Here is a 14,824-nt window from a genome sequence, read left to right on the forward strand (position 1 = left end):
AAAGAAGCAATCATTGAAATGTCAAGGAAGGGCTTACCTGTGACTTAAAATCCCATGAACCTTTTTAGGAAAGCACTGCTTTTTGCCATTCGAGAAATGGAATTTTAAAAACGTAGATGAAAATTCATATATTTATGAAAACCCCTCACCTTTCTTGTATTTTCTTGAGTTTCTCAGGATCCGTCTTCATTTTAGGGGCTCCCTTGGCATTGGTAAAGCCAGAGAACTCCATTCTGCTCCCATTCTCATTTTGGTTTGGGAACTCAGAGACTGCAAAGAACGTAAAAGGTCTGTTTTCTTGCAGAGACTGTGCCATGTGCAAGGGGGCTTGTACATTCATTCCTGATGGGGAGGAGCTGGAAGTCTCCATCAAGGACAAGTTGCCCTGAGGATTCGGCAAGAGATGGTCTGTACATAATGGAGCCTCCTGAGACGGGCTTGTTGAAGTAACATCTTCTGCTCCCCTGTCATCAAGTTCATGTGTACTATCTACTGGAAGGAAACTGCAATTTTCAGCACCAGCAAGTAGATTCCTGTTCCTAATGGGGGACAGTGGTTGACGATTGTTAAACCTGGAACTTCCCTCCAAGTCTGAACTGGGAACTAAGGTAGATGATGGGGGCAGGTCTGCCAGAGTATCATCTCTCAGAGTGAAATGTGTGACTGATCCAAGCATGTTATGGGATGAATCCACTGATGATCTTGGAGTCGTTGGTCTACCAGCAAGGAAAGAATCAAGAGGGTTACTAGACTCACTTAAATAGGCGTGCCAGTCTCTTTCATAAGCACGGGTTCCAGGCCTCTCTTCCATAGAGATACCATCACGCGATTCATTTTCAGCATTGACGTCCTCCTCCAGGCTGGGTTCGGATTGGGTGTCCCATGAATGAGAGGCCTTTTTCTCACTTTCACAGTCACTGCTGTCTTTCCCTTTAATAGATCCCCCATCAGACAGCCCAGGGTCTTGGGACATCCTTTGCCCGACAGAAGACTGCTCTATCACCGGCTCCATTGCATTGCTAATTCTTAGGGAGCCATGGCTGGCCTCACTTCTCCTTATAGAATTGGCTCTGCAGTGTGCAGGATTTTCTTCAGAATCTTTATTTTTGGCCTGAGTGGCCAGTGTCCCCAGGAATCTGCTTCTCTTCTGACTGGAAGGGGAACGGGGTGGGTGCATGCCAGCCATCAGAAGCTCTTCCTCCATGTGGGTTTCCTCTTCCGTGTCGTCATGGTCCCCTCCAGGGTTTGAGGATAAAATGGAATAGAAGTCTTCATCTCTGAACCGAAACATGGTTCTTCTCGGCCCTCCCAGGGCGCTGGGCGCAACTGGTAGCCCCAAGGACTCATCCAACTCTTGGGGACTGTGTGTTCCTTGGAAGGCCTGGGGTAGGGCCGAGTGTGGCGCGCTCTGGGAGCGCGTGCTCGGGTCTCGTTTTCTGGCTCGTTCAGTGGGGGTGTTTTCTATCACCATTACTCCTTGTGAGGATGGGACCAAGTTTCTTCTCTCTCGAGTGGGCCTCTTCAGCTTGGGGTCATGCGCCCATGTTGGATGTTCTTGTTGAACTATCGGATCTGCATTGAGAAAAGACAAGCTCAATCATTTTACTGTGAGTGCTCGCGGATACAGGACCTCTTCATACCGAGTGGGAGAGTCCTGTAAGGCAACCAACAAGCCCTGGAGAGGAAAACGGGCACGGTTAAAGCGGCTGGAGGTACTGAAAGTGTCCAGGAGAGTCAGCCTCAGTTTAAAAGTAAAGTGTGAGTCACTCAGTCACGTCTGACTCTTTGCAATCCCATGGACTGTATGTAGCCCACCAGGCTCCTCTGTCCATGGCCTCAGTTTACCACCTACAAATTCTGTTTTGCATACTTGTGGAGCTCAGGTTGGTCCTGGGGCAGTGGAGTGACCCTGAGGATACAGATCATTTCTGCAGAAGCTCTTGGAAGACTGTCCAGCCCTCACATCAGTCAGGGCTGATGATGAGTAAAACCTCTCATTCAATATGAATATGATTTTCATATTCATACCTGTATTTGTTGAGAAGGAAGACCAGCACTCCAGGAATGCCTATTACAGAAACTACCAGCACTGTCCCATCCCAATTCATTCAACATACATTCATACCCCTGCTTTACATGCAGCTTCACAGAACCTTAAGAAATGCATGGTCCACTGTGGCAGATTGGAGGAAGGCTCTAGAAACTGGTGTCCTATTATATTGATGATTGTGGTTACGCTTACTATTCCGTGCAGATAAAAATCATAACTCTCTCATGAAATCACGATCTCCCCTTTGTCACTAGCCCCTAATCAGTTTGTGACCTCTGGCTATGATAGAATTCCTCTCCATTGTCCCCTGAATCTAAAGTATAGGAGATGTGGAAAGAGGAGAGAGGGTGAGTGCTCAAATGGGTGGAATCCTCTGAGGGTGAAATGGTTTGGTCAAAATTCACCTTGTAAAATAAATGGATAAGCACAGCTTATGAGGGCAGCATGCTGACTGTGCTATATACATTAGGAAGTCCCATAGCTTGCCAAGACCCTATTTCCAGTAAGTGATGGAGCGAACATTTGAATTCAGGTCTGCCTGAGGCTGCAGTTCGTCTCCATAACCACTACCCTGCGTTGCTCCTGAAGAAACAATTTCCCTATGAAAATAAGGATCTACTTCATTCATCACATGTGAACTGCTGAGCACTTTTACCCTCGGAGTGTGGATAGAACACTTCCCTGATTCCACTCACCTGTGTCCCCTCCTGCCGTCAGCCCTCCTTCCGCCCCACCCTCCCCTCCCCTGCTCCCCTCCCTGCTGTCTTGCAGGGTCTGGTGAGGTGCTACTGTCCTTATCCTTCTAAAGCAATTCACCCTGTAGGGTGGCCAGGACTCCACAGCTTTAGGAAGGCCTGTGTGGTAACAGCTCAGGCAGGCAAAATGCAAATCCTCTGAGTGTGCAGCTTAGCTAAAGGCCAAGCCCATACAGACTCGCTTTAATGGAGCTCCCAGGGAGCACCAGTCCTGGTCCCTCTGTAAGCCTCTTTTTACTGTGAACCGCATGGGACACTCAGGGACACAGTGAGAATCTTTATTCATTGGCTCTTCTGGAAATAATCAGTTAAGCTTTCTTATCAGGCTCCTCCTGGGTTTTATAAACCCCAGTAAGAGACGAAGCAGTGATTCTAGGATGCTCTGGGTATACGGCTGCGGATATAAAGGAGTGGCGCTGTGTTTCCACCCAGGCTGGGCTGATGGTTTTTTAAAGAACAAATGCTTCAATGCAGTGATCTGAATTCTCTTGATGTATATATCTGTTGTCGTGCTCGTGTTCAGTCGAGACTGACCCTTCATGATCCCTGGACTGTAGCCCACCAGGCTCCTCTGTCCATGGGATTTCCTAGGCAAGAATATTGGAGCGGGTTGCCATTTCCTCCTCCAGGGGATCTTCCTAACCCAGGGATCGAACTCACATCTTGTGTCTCCTGTATCAGCAGGCAGATTCTTTACCACTATGCCACCATATGTGTGTATGTATAAGTATATATATATATATATTACATGTACACACTGCTGTTTTTATTTATTTTTGGCTGCACTGGGTCTTCACTGCTGCATGTGAGCCTTCTCTAGACGTGTCAAGCAGGGGCTGCGCTCTAATTGCGGTGCATGGGCTTCTCACTGTGGTGGCTTCTCTTGTTGCGGAGCACAGGCTCTAGGGCGCACGGGCTTAGTTGCTCAGTGCCATATGGAGTCTTTCTGGGCCAGGAATCGAACCTGTGTCCCCTGCGTTGGCAAGTGGGTTCTTCCACTGTCCCTCCAGGCAAGTCCATATATATGTCTTTTTGTGTGTATATATATTTTTTTCTTTGAAGAAAAAGGTAGTTTGGAGGATTCAGAAGTATAGTCTTCAGTTGGTTACTTTTCATTTTGAATGTGACTGGAGAAGGAAATGGCAACCCATTCCAGCATTCTTGCCTGGAAAATCCCATGGACAAAGGAGCCTGGTTGGCTGCAGTCCATTGGGTAGCAAAGAGTCACGGACACGGACTGAAGTGACTGAGCACAAGGGCCTCAGAGATTAGCTAGCAGGTGCTGAGACCTGAATCTTCTGGTTGTGAACACACAGAGCTGCTCCTGTGCCCTGAGTCTGTTTAGTTCAGGCCCCAGGAGAACCCCCCACCCCCACCCCCAACAGGCTATCAGCTAGCTAGCTAGCTAGATAACAAGAATCAGTTTGAGTGGCTTCTGAAACCCAGAAACTGGAAACAGCAGGAGCCACAGCTTATTTCACGGAAGCCACTGACACCAGCCTCCGGGGCAGGAGGAGTCACAGGGTAAGTGCTGCCCTGCAGCGCGTGCAGATTCCAGAAACGCCAGGGAGTGCTTCTCCACCCTTCCTCACCATCCCAGCTGCCTTCCTCTTTAAAATTTCAGTCCCTGTGTGTGTTTCCCCTAAAGGTGGCAGACTGTGCTATTCTACGTTTATGCTAGTTTAACCCTTCTTCTTGTGTCTATCAAATAGGGAGCAGATTTCATAGCTCCAGGCCTGGGATGACCCCTAGACTGCATGTGTCCAGGGATGTAGTCTTTGCAGATCAGGCCTTGCAGATGCTGCTGAGTCCTCTCTGAGGCCCTGCATGGGCTCCACCTGTGAGCGGAATGCCTGCTGTTTCCAGGAGCCCAACTAGGTGCGACCGAATGTTGTAGGAGCAACGAGATGAAACCAGAAAAAGCACCTCTCTGCCCGAAGGCTGTGGCTTTGTTCTAGACTTCTACATGTGCTTGACCAACAGTTTCATCTGTTTTGACAGCCATAAACTTTTAACTGTTTTCCTCTGGTTAATAAAAGTAGTTGATAGAAACCTTGGGAGACACACAGAGAATGAAGAAGAAGTAAAAATTACCAAGTATCTGAAACTCAGAGGAACATCGCTGCTGCTGCTGCTGCTGCTGCTAAGTCGCTTTAGTCGTGTCCGACTCTGTGCGACCCCATAGACAGGGGCCCACTGTCCCTGGGATTCTCCAGGCAAGAACACTGGAGTGGGTTGCCATTTCCTTCTCCAATGCATGAAAGTGAAAAGTGAAAGTGAAGTCGCTCAGTCGTGCCCGACTCTTAGCGACCCCATGGACTGCAGCCTACCAGGATCCTCTATCCATGGGATTTTCCAGGCAAGAGTATTGGAGTGGGGTGCCATTGCCTTCTCCGAGGAACATCGCTGCTGTTCTGGAATTCAGAGGTGGGTTGCAAACTCAAGACCCCGGGCTACTTTTATTTTGCAGTTGTCTGTGAACACTAAGTTACTTGCCTTCAGGTGGAGTGTGTCTGGCTGACTGCAAGCATCCTAGCCGTTGTTAGGTACTTCTCCTGCCCTACCCACCTGTTCCCTGAAGACATTTGAATTTACAACCCAGGGCTTGCTTATCTAGAAATACTATTTTTAAAAACAAAATTGGGTATTTGGGTATATACAATTTTATGTCCTGCTTTCTTTCCCTAAACATTTTTATTGTGAGCACTATCTCCTGCCATTAATTATTCTTTAAGAATATGATAATGATTCTACTCTAAGGGTACATTATACAAACCCTTCCCCTGTTGTTGGGTATATAGATTGTTTCCAGATTTCTGCTGCCACAAATCACACCATGATAGACATCCTCGCTCATACCTCCTAGATTGCAGGTCTTATTTTCTTAGAATAGATTCATAGGAGTGGAATCGCAAGCTCTAAAGACGAGGACACAGGTTGCCAAATTCCAGTTTGGACCAAGTGACCCACCAGGTAGGATATGAAAGCATCTCTCCTAACTGTGGTGGTTACTGGGAACGTATGCTGCGGGCTTGGCATAGCACCTGAGTATCTGTACCTGGGAAATGTTAGTCAGTAGTTTCACTATCAGTATTGAGCATTATTTTTTATATAATTTTGTTTATCATATTTATTTTTATATTTGGCTGTGTGGGCTTTTGTCTAGTTGGGGTGAGCAGGGGCTGCTCTCTAGTGGGCAGCCTGTGGGCTTCGCTTGTTGCAGAGCACGTGCTCTCGGGGGCACAGGCTTCAGTAACTGTGGCACACTGGCTTAGTAGCTCTGCAGCCTGTGGGATCCTCCTGGATCAGGGATCACACCCATGTCTTCCTCATTGGCAGGTGAATTTTTCACCACTGAACCACCAGAGATGTCATTGAGCTTTATTCTTAGCCGATTTGGTAGGCCAAATTTCTCTCTTGTAAATTTACATTTACTACTGAGTGAGCTTGAACTTTTTACCCGCCTCCCCAGACTTTATTAACCACCTGTATTATTTCTTCTGTGAAATTGTCTGCAGTGCCTCTTCCCCCAGTTTTCCTATTAGGGATTCATGTTTTCCTTATTGATTTGTGAGTGCTTGCAATATATTAGCTCTCTGTCACATTTGCTTTGGATCTCTTGCTGACACAATTCAAACATCTGGCTCCTACTCCAACTTATGCAAACTGCTTTATTGTATTTATTCATTTATTTTTTTGCAAACTACTTTGGAATGTGGGGGAAAAAAAAAAAGGACCAGAGGCAAGATGAGGAGTCAGGGGCATAATAGAAGATCAGAACAAATTCTCAGTGAATCTCAGGATAATGCAAGATACCTTCTGGGCACACGTGGAGGATCAGATGAGCCTCGTGGGTCAAGGAATGTTTGGTGCATGGGGAACCCCACCTTCCAAACAGCAGTCTAGAGTTCACTGAGAACTGTGGGGGAGATGGCAGGAGAAACTAGCGGTAGTTGAGTGCCCGCTGTATTCAAGTGCTGCCGAGAACAGCACTTCCTTTCGTTATTCTAGCGAGGCGATGAGGTAGCTTTCATTATCCTTATTTTAAAACATGGGCACTGTAACCCAGACTGGCTTCTTGACCACCCCAGGCTGCACTGGAGAAGGAAGGAGGGCTGGAATTAGAAGTGAGGTCTGCCCTTCCTGCCAGGAGGCATTAGATCACTGGGGGCCCGCGGACTTTGAGTTGTTACAGAGTCGCATGTGCTCTAATCGCCCCTAACTTCAAGCCGGCCGAGTACACGGTCTATATTTACTTGAGTCCACCACAGCACGTATCATGCTTTTAAGTAATGTCTCCTGCGTTCAGTGGGTGGTGAGGAATGTGATGCTCAGTGGCTCCCCCAAGAGGATGGAACAGGTGCTCGGCTGGCAAGGTGAGCTGTCAAGTATCCCTTTCCTTGACTCCCAAGGGGGCTCCTTAGGACCTTTTCCTCCTTTCCTTTGCCACCGCAGGAGAGGACAGCGTGGTTAGCAGAGCAGCGTGGCTCGGGCCTTGGGATGAATGCTCGGGACCAAAAGAGGAGGTGTCAGCCAAACCAGTGCTTTGATATAAAGCCTATATCCGCCTCTGTCTTATTTCTCAGATGCTAAGATCTTGACACCTTGGATCAGAAGGGAAAAAAATCTCTGGGGGAGGTGAGTTGTCTGCCATCCACAGACCTCTATCCTCCCCTCCTGGGAGGTGGGTGGGGAACTGTGGTGGCGTGAGACATCCTCAGAGCTGGAAACTGCTTCTCTACCCTCCCCCACTCACCCCCAATACCTACCCCCCACCACCAAAATACCCTCTCCAGAAGCCTCACGGTGGGCATCCACTCAAAACCTTACATGGTCTCGCTTATGGAGTAACGGCAGAGAAAATGAAAACTCTCCCCACCCTGCCTTTGCCTGCCAGCCTTCCTCAGAGAAGGAAACTGGATCCAATAGTTTGTTTTCAAAACCTTTTAAGTATTTCATTGTAAGGTACACTCTCTTCACATAAAAAGCACATGGAATTCACCCTGTAACAGCGCAAATCAGTCTCCGAGGTCAGAGATGTATGAGCATCCTTACCTGTTCCCCTGAGGGCAGGTACCCTCCCAGGCCACTGCAGTTTCTGTCTGCTGCTGTCCCCAGACAATCGTGGACTCTGCGTCTCTGGGCTGACTGTCAGTCTCCCCAGGTTTGGCCTCTTCTTCCTTGATAAAATCTGAGGTGCCTGGGCTGCTGAAAAGTGCAAAATCTTTTCAATAATTTTTTTATAGGAAAACATCTTCATAGAAAGACTGCTCAGAGGGCCTGTGGTAGGGAAGGCGGTTAAGGGAATTAAAAGAAAAAAAAAACCGGAGGCGAGGGAGAAGCTGGATTTGAAACCTGGTTCTATGACCTTGTAACCATGTGGGCTTGGACAGATCACTTCCGGGAGCCTGTTTTCCCCACCTGTGACATGGGAATAATAATACCTACTTCACAAGGCTGTGATCACCATTCATGAGCACCCCCTGACACCTGCCACGTGGAGTCTGAAGGGGGTCCTTCCTTTTGCTAAGAAGTTTCTAGCTTCCAGTTCATAGATATTGGGATGGGCTTGCTGTTAAAACCTTTGAGAGCCTTTACCTTTGGGACACACAAAGCCCGGCTCCCCATGTCCTCATCCAAACTTGAATCACAGTCTGTTCTGCAACTACATATTCATATCTTCAGCTTGTTTATTAGCAACTAATATGGTCTTCCAGAAAGATTCCAAGCATCTGGGGACCTGTTTTTTTTTTTTTTTTTTTTGCCTGTGTGTTACCCACCACTGGGTGGGGTTGATACATTCCCTGGAAGACAGTAACTGAAGTGCCAATTCTAATTGAGTTCCCGTAATATATATTTTTAAAGTCACATTTTGAATTAGGTTGCTAATTGGTATGAATAACCTCAAGTTTCCTCTTCACATGTATTCTCAGGGCATGTGAGCTTGGGGAAAGGGTTTTGTTGTTTTCCACGCATCTCTACAAGTTCTCAAGTTCACAGGCAGTTAAAGATTGTGAATTTCTAGATGAAATGCTTCCAGGAGAATTTGCCTGGCTCATCTCCTCTTGGACAGTTCAGAACTTTCACAAATAGCCAGCAGCCAAGGGGGAGGGGGGGTAAAGCTGGGAAGGGTCTCTGAGTTGTATGCGAGAGAACAGCCTTCCTTGGCGCATGAAGACAACTGGATTTATGTCCCACAGTGTAAGTTGTGGTTATGTGGATCTTTTTAAATCAGATTGAGGAAAGGAATGGAAGTTCTCCTTGGCTGCCCGTGAAGCCTGGTTTAAAACAATGATTAGCTACAGCTTACTTTCCCTGACAGGCCCTCGTTGGGGGAACTTGCTAGAAGGGGAGCTGCCGGTGGTGTGGGTTCCAGCTTAGGGCACGTCGGTGGAGCCCAGAGAGATTGTGGGCATGACCAGCAAGAGAATTCTCCAGAAAATGAGAATACATTCTTTGGAGAGTGTAGGGTGATGATCAGACAGGATCTCACTGACTGAGTTGGGAGAGAGGAGGGTGAGAGAGAGGGGTGGAGGGCTTAACAGTAGGGGATCCTGCCCGCCTACCCCAGGAGCTGCGTTCCTCTGGCCTGTAGGCTTCTCCCCATCACTTGAGGCCTTATTCCTCTGCAGCTCTCAGAAGTCATCAACTGCCCCCTGCCTAGCACCTGACAGATGGGTGTAGCTGGGCGGGGAAGCAGCAGGACCATTCTTTACTGAAGAGGAAACAGGAGGACGACCAGGGAAGGGGCAGGCTTGGGGCACAGGCCAAGTCCAGTGGATATTCAGGACCTGGCTCAAAGGTCCTTTTTATGAGGATTTTACTTTGATTTCCAGCCGAATATTCAGATTTCCTTCACACCCCAGGCAGCAGCCCTCCTGCTCCCCCACCCCATCCACACCCCTATGCCCCCTGTCTCCCAGAGGGCCTTTTTCCTCCAGCCTGCACTAGCTTGCTCCAACCAACAGGTCCCTGGAGGTCTGCTTTGGCCAGAACTTTCAGGGTCCTTAGGGCCTTTATTATTTAAATATTCCAAGATTGCCTCAGAATTGTGTCTTTTCTCTCCAACTAAACTGTATGCTCCTTAAGGATGAGGACCCTGTCTTAGCCAGCCTGTGTGTTTTCTCAAACTCTCTTGCAGGACAAGTCATAATCACTTAGTATGGTTTACAGGGCTTGAGAAGATGCATTCAGCTGAAAACTATGGGGAATTCTAAAAGTAGAGCCATTTTTTCCCTTGTGCTGAACACCCAAGATAAGATAACCGATTAGTCTGTTTTGTTTAGAAAAGTACTTACTTCAAAGCATTGGCTCTCGTAAGTGATTTCCAGAATGATTTCCATAACCACGTCTCCTCTAATTGAGTTCCCAGCAAACTAAAGTAATAAAACTGAAAAAACTAGAGATTGTTTGACCAGGTCTGGCAGTGAAGAAAATACTGCTGGTAGTGAAGCCAGATTCCTCTGACTTTGGGCAGTTTGTACCTCAGTATCTGCAACTGTAAAATGGGAATATTTGCATCCTGTTGAGTTATCGTGAAGTTTAGCAATAATGTAGGTAAATGGTCTAACTCAGTGTCTGGTGCTTATTAGCTGCTAAAAATGGTAACTGCTGCTTCTGCCATAAACAGTGATAATACTACCACCAGTAATAATTGGAAATCTGAAGTCACTCCCCTGAGAGAACCAAATTTGACCAGAAATGTATTATTATGCAGGCTTTATAGGTTGAGAATAACTTATTCAGCACCCTTTATTCCTGTGTAATTCTTGCTGACTCTCTTCTTTAATCCTATTACAAAATTCAAAAGACAAATAGCAACTCTTTTTATTGTAATTTGTTCAGCAAATGCCTTTTCTGTGTAATAATCCAAGGGCTTATAAAGATGAGTAAGACATTTTGGCCTAAAGATTATAATCTAACTTGGCTGCACCACTGACTTCTTCCCTGTGATACCCTTTAGGTTCTATAGAAAGCAAAGTCTTATGAAATACTCCTTATTTTCCATTTGCACCTGCAGTTACAAATGAAGTGACCTAAGCTGCCTGCAGTACAGGAGATCTGGGTTCAATCTGTAGGCTGGGAAGATCCCTGGAGAAGGGACTGGCTACCCACTCCAGTATTCTTGCCTGGAAAATTCCGTAGACAGAGGAGTCTGGCAGGCTACAGTCCGTGGGATCACAAAGAGCTGGACAGGCTAGCAGCACACAAAGTGCCTAGTTTGTTTCTATCAATACATGGATTCCAGTTCCTAATCACCTTACTCACATCCAAAGTGAACAAAACCTCAGGCCATGGGGGCCTTCCTAAGATGATCTTCATGATAGCATGCTGCTGCTGCTAAGTCATTTCAGTCATGTTCGACTCTGTGCGACCCCATAGACAGCAGGGCACTAGGCTCCTCTGTCCCTGGGATTCTTGAGGCAAGAATACTGGAGTGGGTTGCCGTTTCCTCCTCCAATGCATGAAAGTGAAAAGTGAAAGTGAAGTCGCTCAGTCTTGTCTGACTCTTAGCGACCCCATGGACTGTAGCCTACCAGGCTCTTCCGTCCATGGGATTTTCCAGGCAAGAATATTGGAGTGGGGTGCCATTGCCTTCTCCCATGATAGCATGCTACATATACTAATTTTTAGGAAGACTAAATTATACTGACACTAAAAGGTGAAATATAACTTCCTCTCCAGGTAGTAAGACTGAGCCTTTGCCTTACAGAGGATGGAGCAAGTTGTGTTCAGAAGTTTTGTTGCCAGGCAACCTATCAACCTGAAGTTTGTCACTGAATTTTGGGAAGACTGTGGCTTGCTTTGGGCACCATGAAACCCATTTCTTCTAGTATCTGCACAAAGGGATGCCTCCAGTAGCCAAGAAATCAAACAGCTGTTTACACAGAAGGTGTCTGCCTCAATTGTCTTGACATTACTGGGACACCAATTGTTGACTGAACAGTTCTTAATTTGACCAGCAAAAGGAAAAAAAAAAAGTAAAAATCTTATATTTATACAAGACCTTGATGACTGGAGATTAGTTCAAGATAGTGGAGAAGGGCACGCACTCACCTCCTCCTGTGAAAGCACTGAAATCGCAACTAACTATTGAACAGTCATTGACCAGAAGATGCTGGAACACACCAAAAAAAGATCCACCACGTCCAAAGTCAAAGGAGAAGCCACATTGAAATGGTAGGAGGGGCGCTGCTGCTGCTGCTGAGTCGCTTCAGTCGTGTCCGACTCTGTGCAACCCCATAGACGGCAGCCCACCAGGCTCCCCTGTCCCTGGGATTCTCCAGGCAAGAACACTGGAGTGGGGTGCCATTTCCTTCTCCAATGCATGAAAGTGAAAAGTGAAAGCGAAGCCGCTCAGTCGTGTCCGACTCTTAGCGACCCCATGGACTGCAGCCTACCAGGCTCCTCCATCCATGGGATTTTCCAGGCAAGAGTACTGGAGTGGGCTGCCATTGCCTTCTCCGAGGAGGGGCGCAATCATGATAAAATCAAGTCCCATACCCACTGGGTGGACGACCCAAAAACTGAGGAACGCTAGTCTCACAGAAGTTCTCCCACTGTTGTGAAGGTTCTGAGCCCCATGTCAGGCTTTCCAGCCTGGGGATCTAGCAAAGGGACTAGGAATCCTCAGGGAATCTCTCTGTAAAACAGCAGGATTTGATTGCAGGACTTCCACAGGAGCAGGGGAAACAGAGTCTCCACTCTTGGAGGCCACACACAAAATTCTGTGTGCACTAAGACTCCGAGAAGAAGCAGTATGACCCCACAGGAGACTGAACCATACCCACCTGCTGGTGTTGGAGGGTCTTCTGCAGAGGCATGGGTTGGCAGTGGCTCACCACAGGGACAAAGGCACTGGCCACAGCAGTCATAGGAAGTACCCTTTGGCATGAGCTGTCCTGGAGATCACCATTAGCTCTACCATATAGCCTGCAGATTCCAGGGATGGGTTGCCTCAGATCAAAAAACTAACAGGGAGGGAACACAGACTTAGCCATCAGCAGACAAGCAGATTAAAGTTTTACTGAGCACAGCCCTGCCCTCCAGAGTAAGACTGAGTTCTACACACCACCAGTTCCTCATATCAGGAAGCTTGCACAAGCCTCTTAGATAGCCTCATCTACCAGAAGCAAGAAGAACTATAATCCTGCAGCCTCCAGAATGAAAATCACAGAAATGGAAAGGCAGAAGATTATTTTCCAGATGAAGGAACAAGATAAAACCCCAGAAAAACAATAAAGTAGAGACAGGCAACCTTCCAGAAAAAGAATTCAGAATAATGATAGTGAAGATGATCTGGGATCTTGGGGAAAATAATGGAGTCAAATATTGAGAAGATGCAAGAAACGTTTAATATAGACCTGGAAGAACTAAAAAGGAAACAAACAGATGAACAATACACTAGAAGGGATCAATAGCAGGATACCTGAGGGAAAGACAGAATGGCGGACGTCAATACTGCAGAACAGAATAAAGGAAAAAATGAAATGAAGACAGCCTAAGAGACCTCTGGGATAACATTAGAAACACCAACATTTTCATTATAGGGAATGGCAACCCACTCCAGTGTTCTTGTCTGGAGAATCCCAGGGATGACGGAGCCTGGTGGGCTGCCGTCTATGGGATCGCACAGAGTCGGACATGACTGAAGCGACCTAGCAGCAGCAGCAGCAGCAGCAGCAGCAGGACAAGTGAGAGAGGATCTGAGAAGATATTTGAAGATATAATAGCTGAAAACTTCACTAACATGAGAAAGGAAATAGAACTTCAGTCCAGGACACTCAGAGAGTCCCAGGCAGGATAAACTGAAGCAGGAACACACTGAAACACAATACTAATCAAACTGGCCAAAATTAAAGACAAAGATAAGATGCTCAAAGTAACAAGGGAAAATGATAAATAACATACAAGGGTTAACCCAGAAGGTTAACAGCTGATTTCTCAGCAGAAACTCTGTAAGCTAGAAGGGAATGGCATGATATATTTAAAGCAATGAAACAGAAGAAACTACAACCAAGAATACTCTACCCAGTGAGGCGCTCATTCAGATTTTGATGGAGAAGTCAAAAGCTTTAAAAGTGAACAGAATTCAGCACCTTCAAGTCAACTTTACAACAAATGCTGAAGAAACTTCTCTAGGCAGGAAACAAGAGAAGGAAAAGACCTACAAAAACAACCCTCCGCCCCCACCAAGGCCCCTGACGACTGAGAACCGAGTCCATTTAGTGGCCCATGTTAATTCCACGCACCTGGTCATCCTTTAACTCCTCACATCACTGTATGAAGTGAAGTGAAGTCTCTCAGTCACGTCCGACTCTTTGTGACCCCATGGACGGTAGCCTACCAGGCTCCTCCCTCCATGGGATTCTCCAGGCAGGGGTACTGGAGTGGGTTGCCATTTCCTTCTCCAGGAAGGAGACACAGTTCTGGATAGACAAAGTGAAAAAGAAAGGTGGAGAGAGAAATCCAATTCCTGAACCTGTACCCGTCCCGACTTTAATGCCCAGTGCCTAGGGTTGTGCCTGAGAGATGCCTTTTGAAAAGGTTTTATTGCTTCTTTTGGATCACGGGCAGAATTACAGCTTAACCGCAAGAGCCGATGTTGCCCTGGTGGAACAGGCAGCCTTCTGTACAGCCACAAATCGGCCGTGTCTGTTTGCTGGTCTGAGTGTGCTGGGAAATGTGTGTTGTCTCACATCCCCAGAGGAGATCTTAATGAAAGCTTAATTATGGACCATAAATGTGTTTTATTTAGGGACCCAGGAGGTGGGATTTTTTTTTATTTGGAGAGATGTAGGGCCTAATAAGTAGCCAGGAAAGAAAACATAAACAGTGTCTGAGGCCTTTCATTTGCCCCTCCCCGGTGTGGTCCTGAACCGGCTCTCACGCCCAGCGTGGACGTCCCCCACCCAGTCCTGCCCCTGATGCCTCCCTCGCAGGGCCAGCTCCAGGACTACGATCGGACACGGAGGGGCCTGCTGGGTTTCTGGCGGTTACAATCCAAACCCTGCCAGAC

At 47.1% G+C, this 14,824-nt stretch overlaps 1 protein-coding gene across 1 annotated transcript in view; it reads right to left on the reverse strand.

Annotated features, from left to right (window-relative positions):
• MARCHF10 (membrane associated ring-CH-type finger 10) overlaps positions 1-14,824 on the reverse strand; it is a 98,241-nt gene that overhangs the window by 25,152 nt on the left and 58,265 nt on the right. Inside the window, exons 5-6 of the mRNA XM_069541684.1 lie at positions 7,861-8,010; positions 150-1,572 (exon numbers count right to left, since the gene is read on the reverse strand). Coding sequence (XP_069397785.1) covers positions 150-1,572; positions 7,861-8,010 — 1,573 coding nt within the window. The remainder of the gene's footprint in view (positions 1-149; positions 1,573-7,860; positions 8,011-14,824) is intronic.

Source organism: Ovis canadensis, chromosome 11 (assembly GCF_042477335.2).
Source record: "Ovis canadensis isolate MfBH-ARS-UI-01 breed Bighorn chromosome 11, ARS-UI_OviCan_v2, whole genome shotgun sequence".
Taxonomy (NCBI): Eukaryota; Metazoa; Chordata; class Mammalia; order Artiodactyla; family Bovidae; genus Ovis; species Ovis canadensis.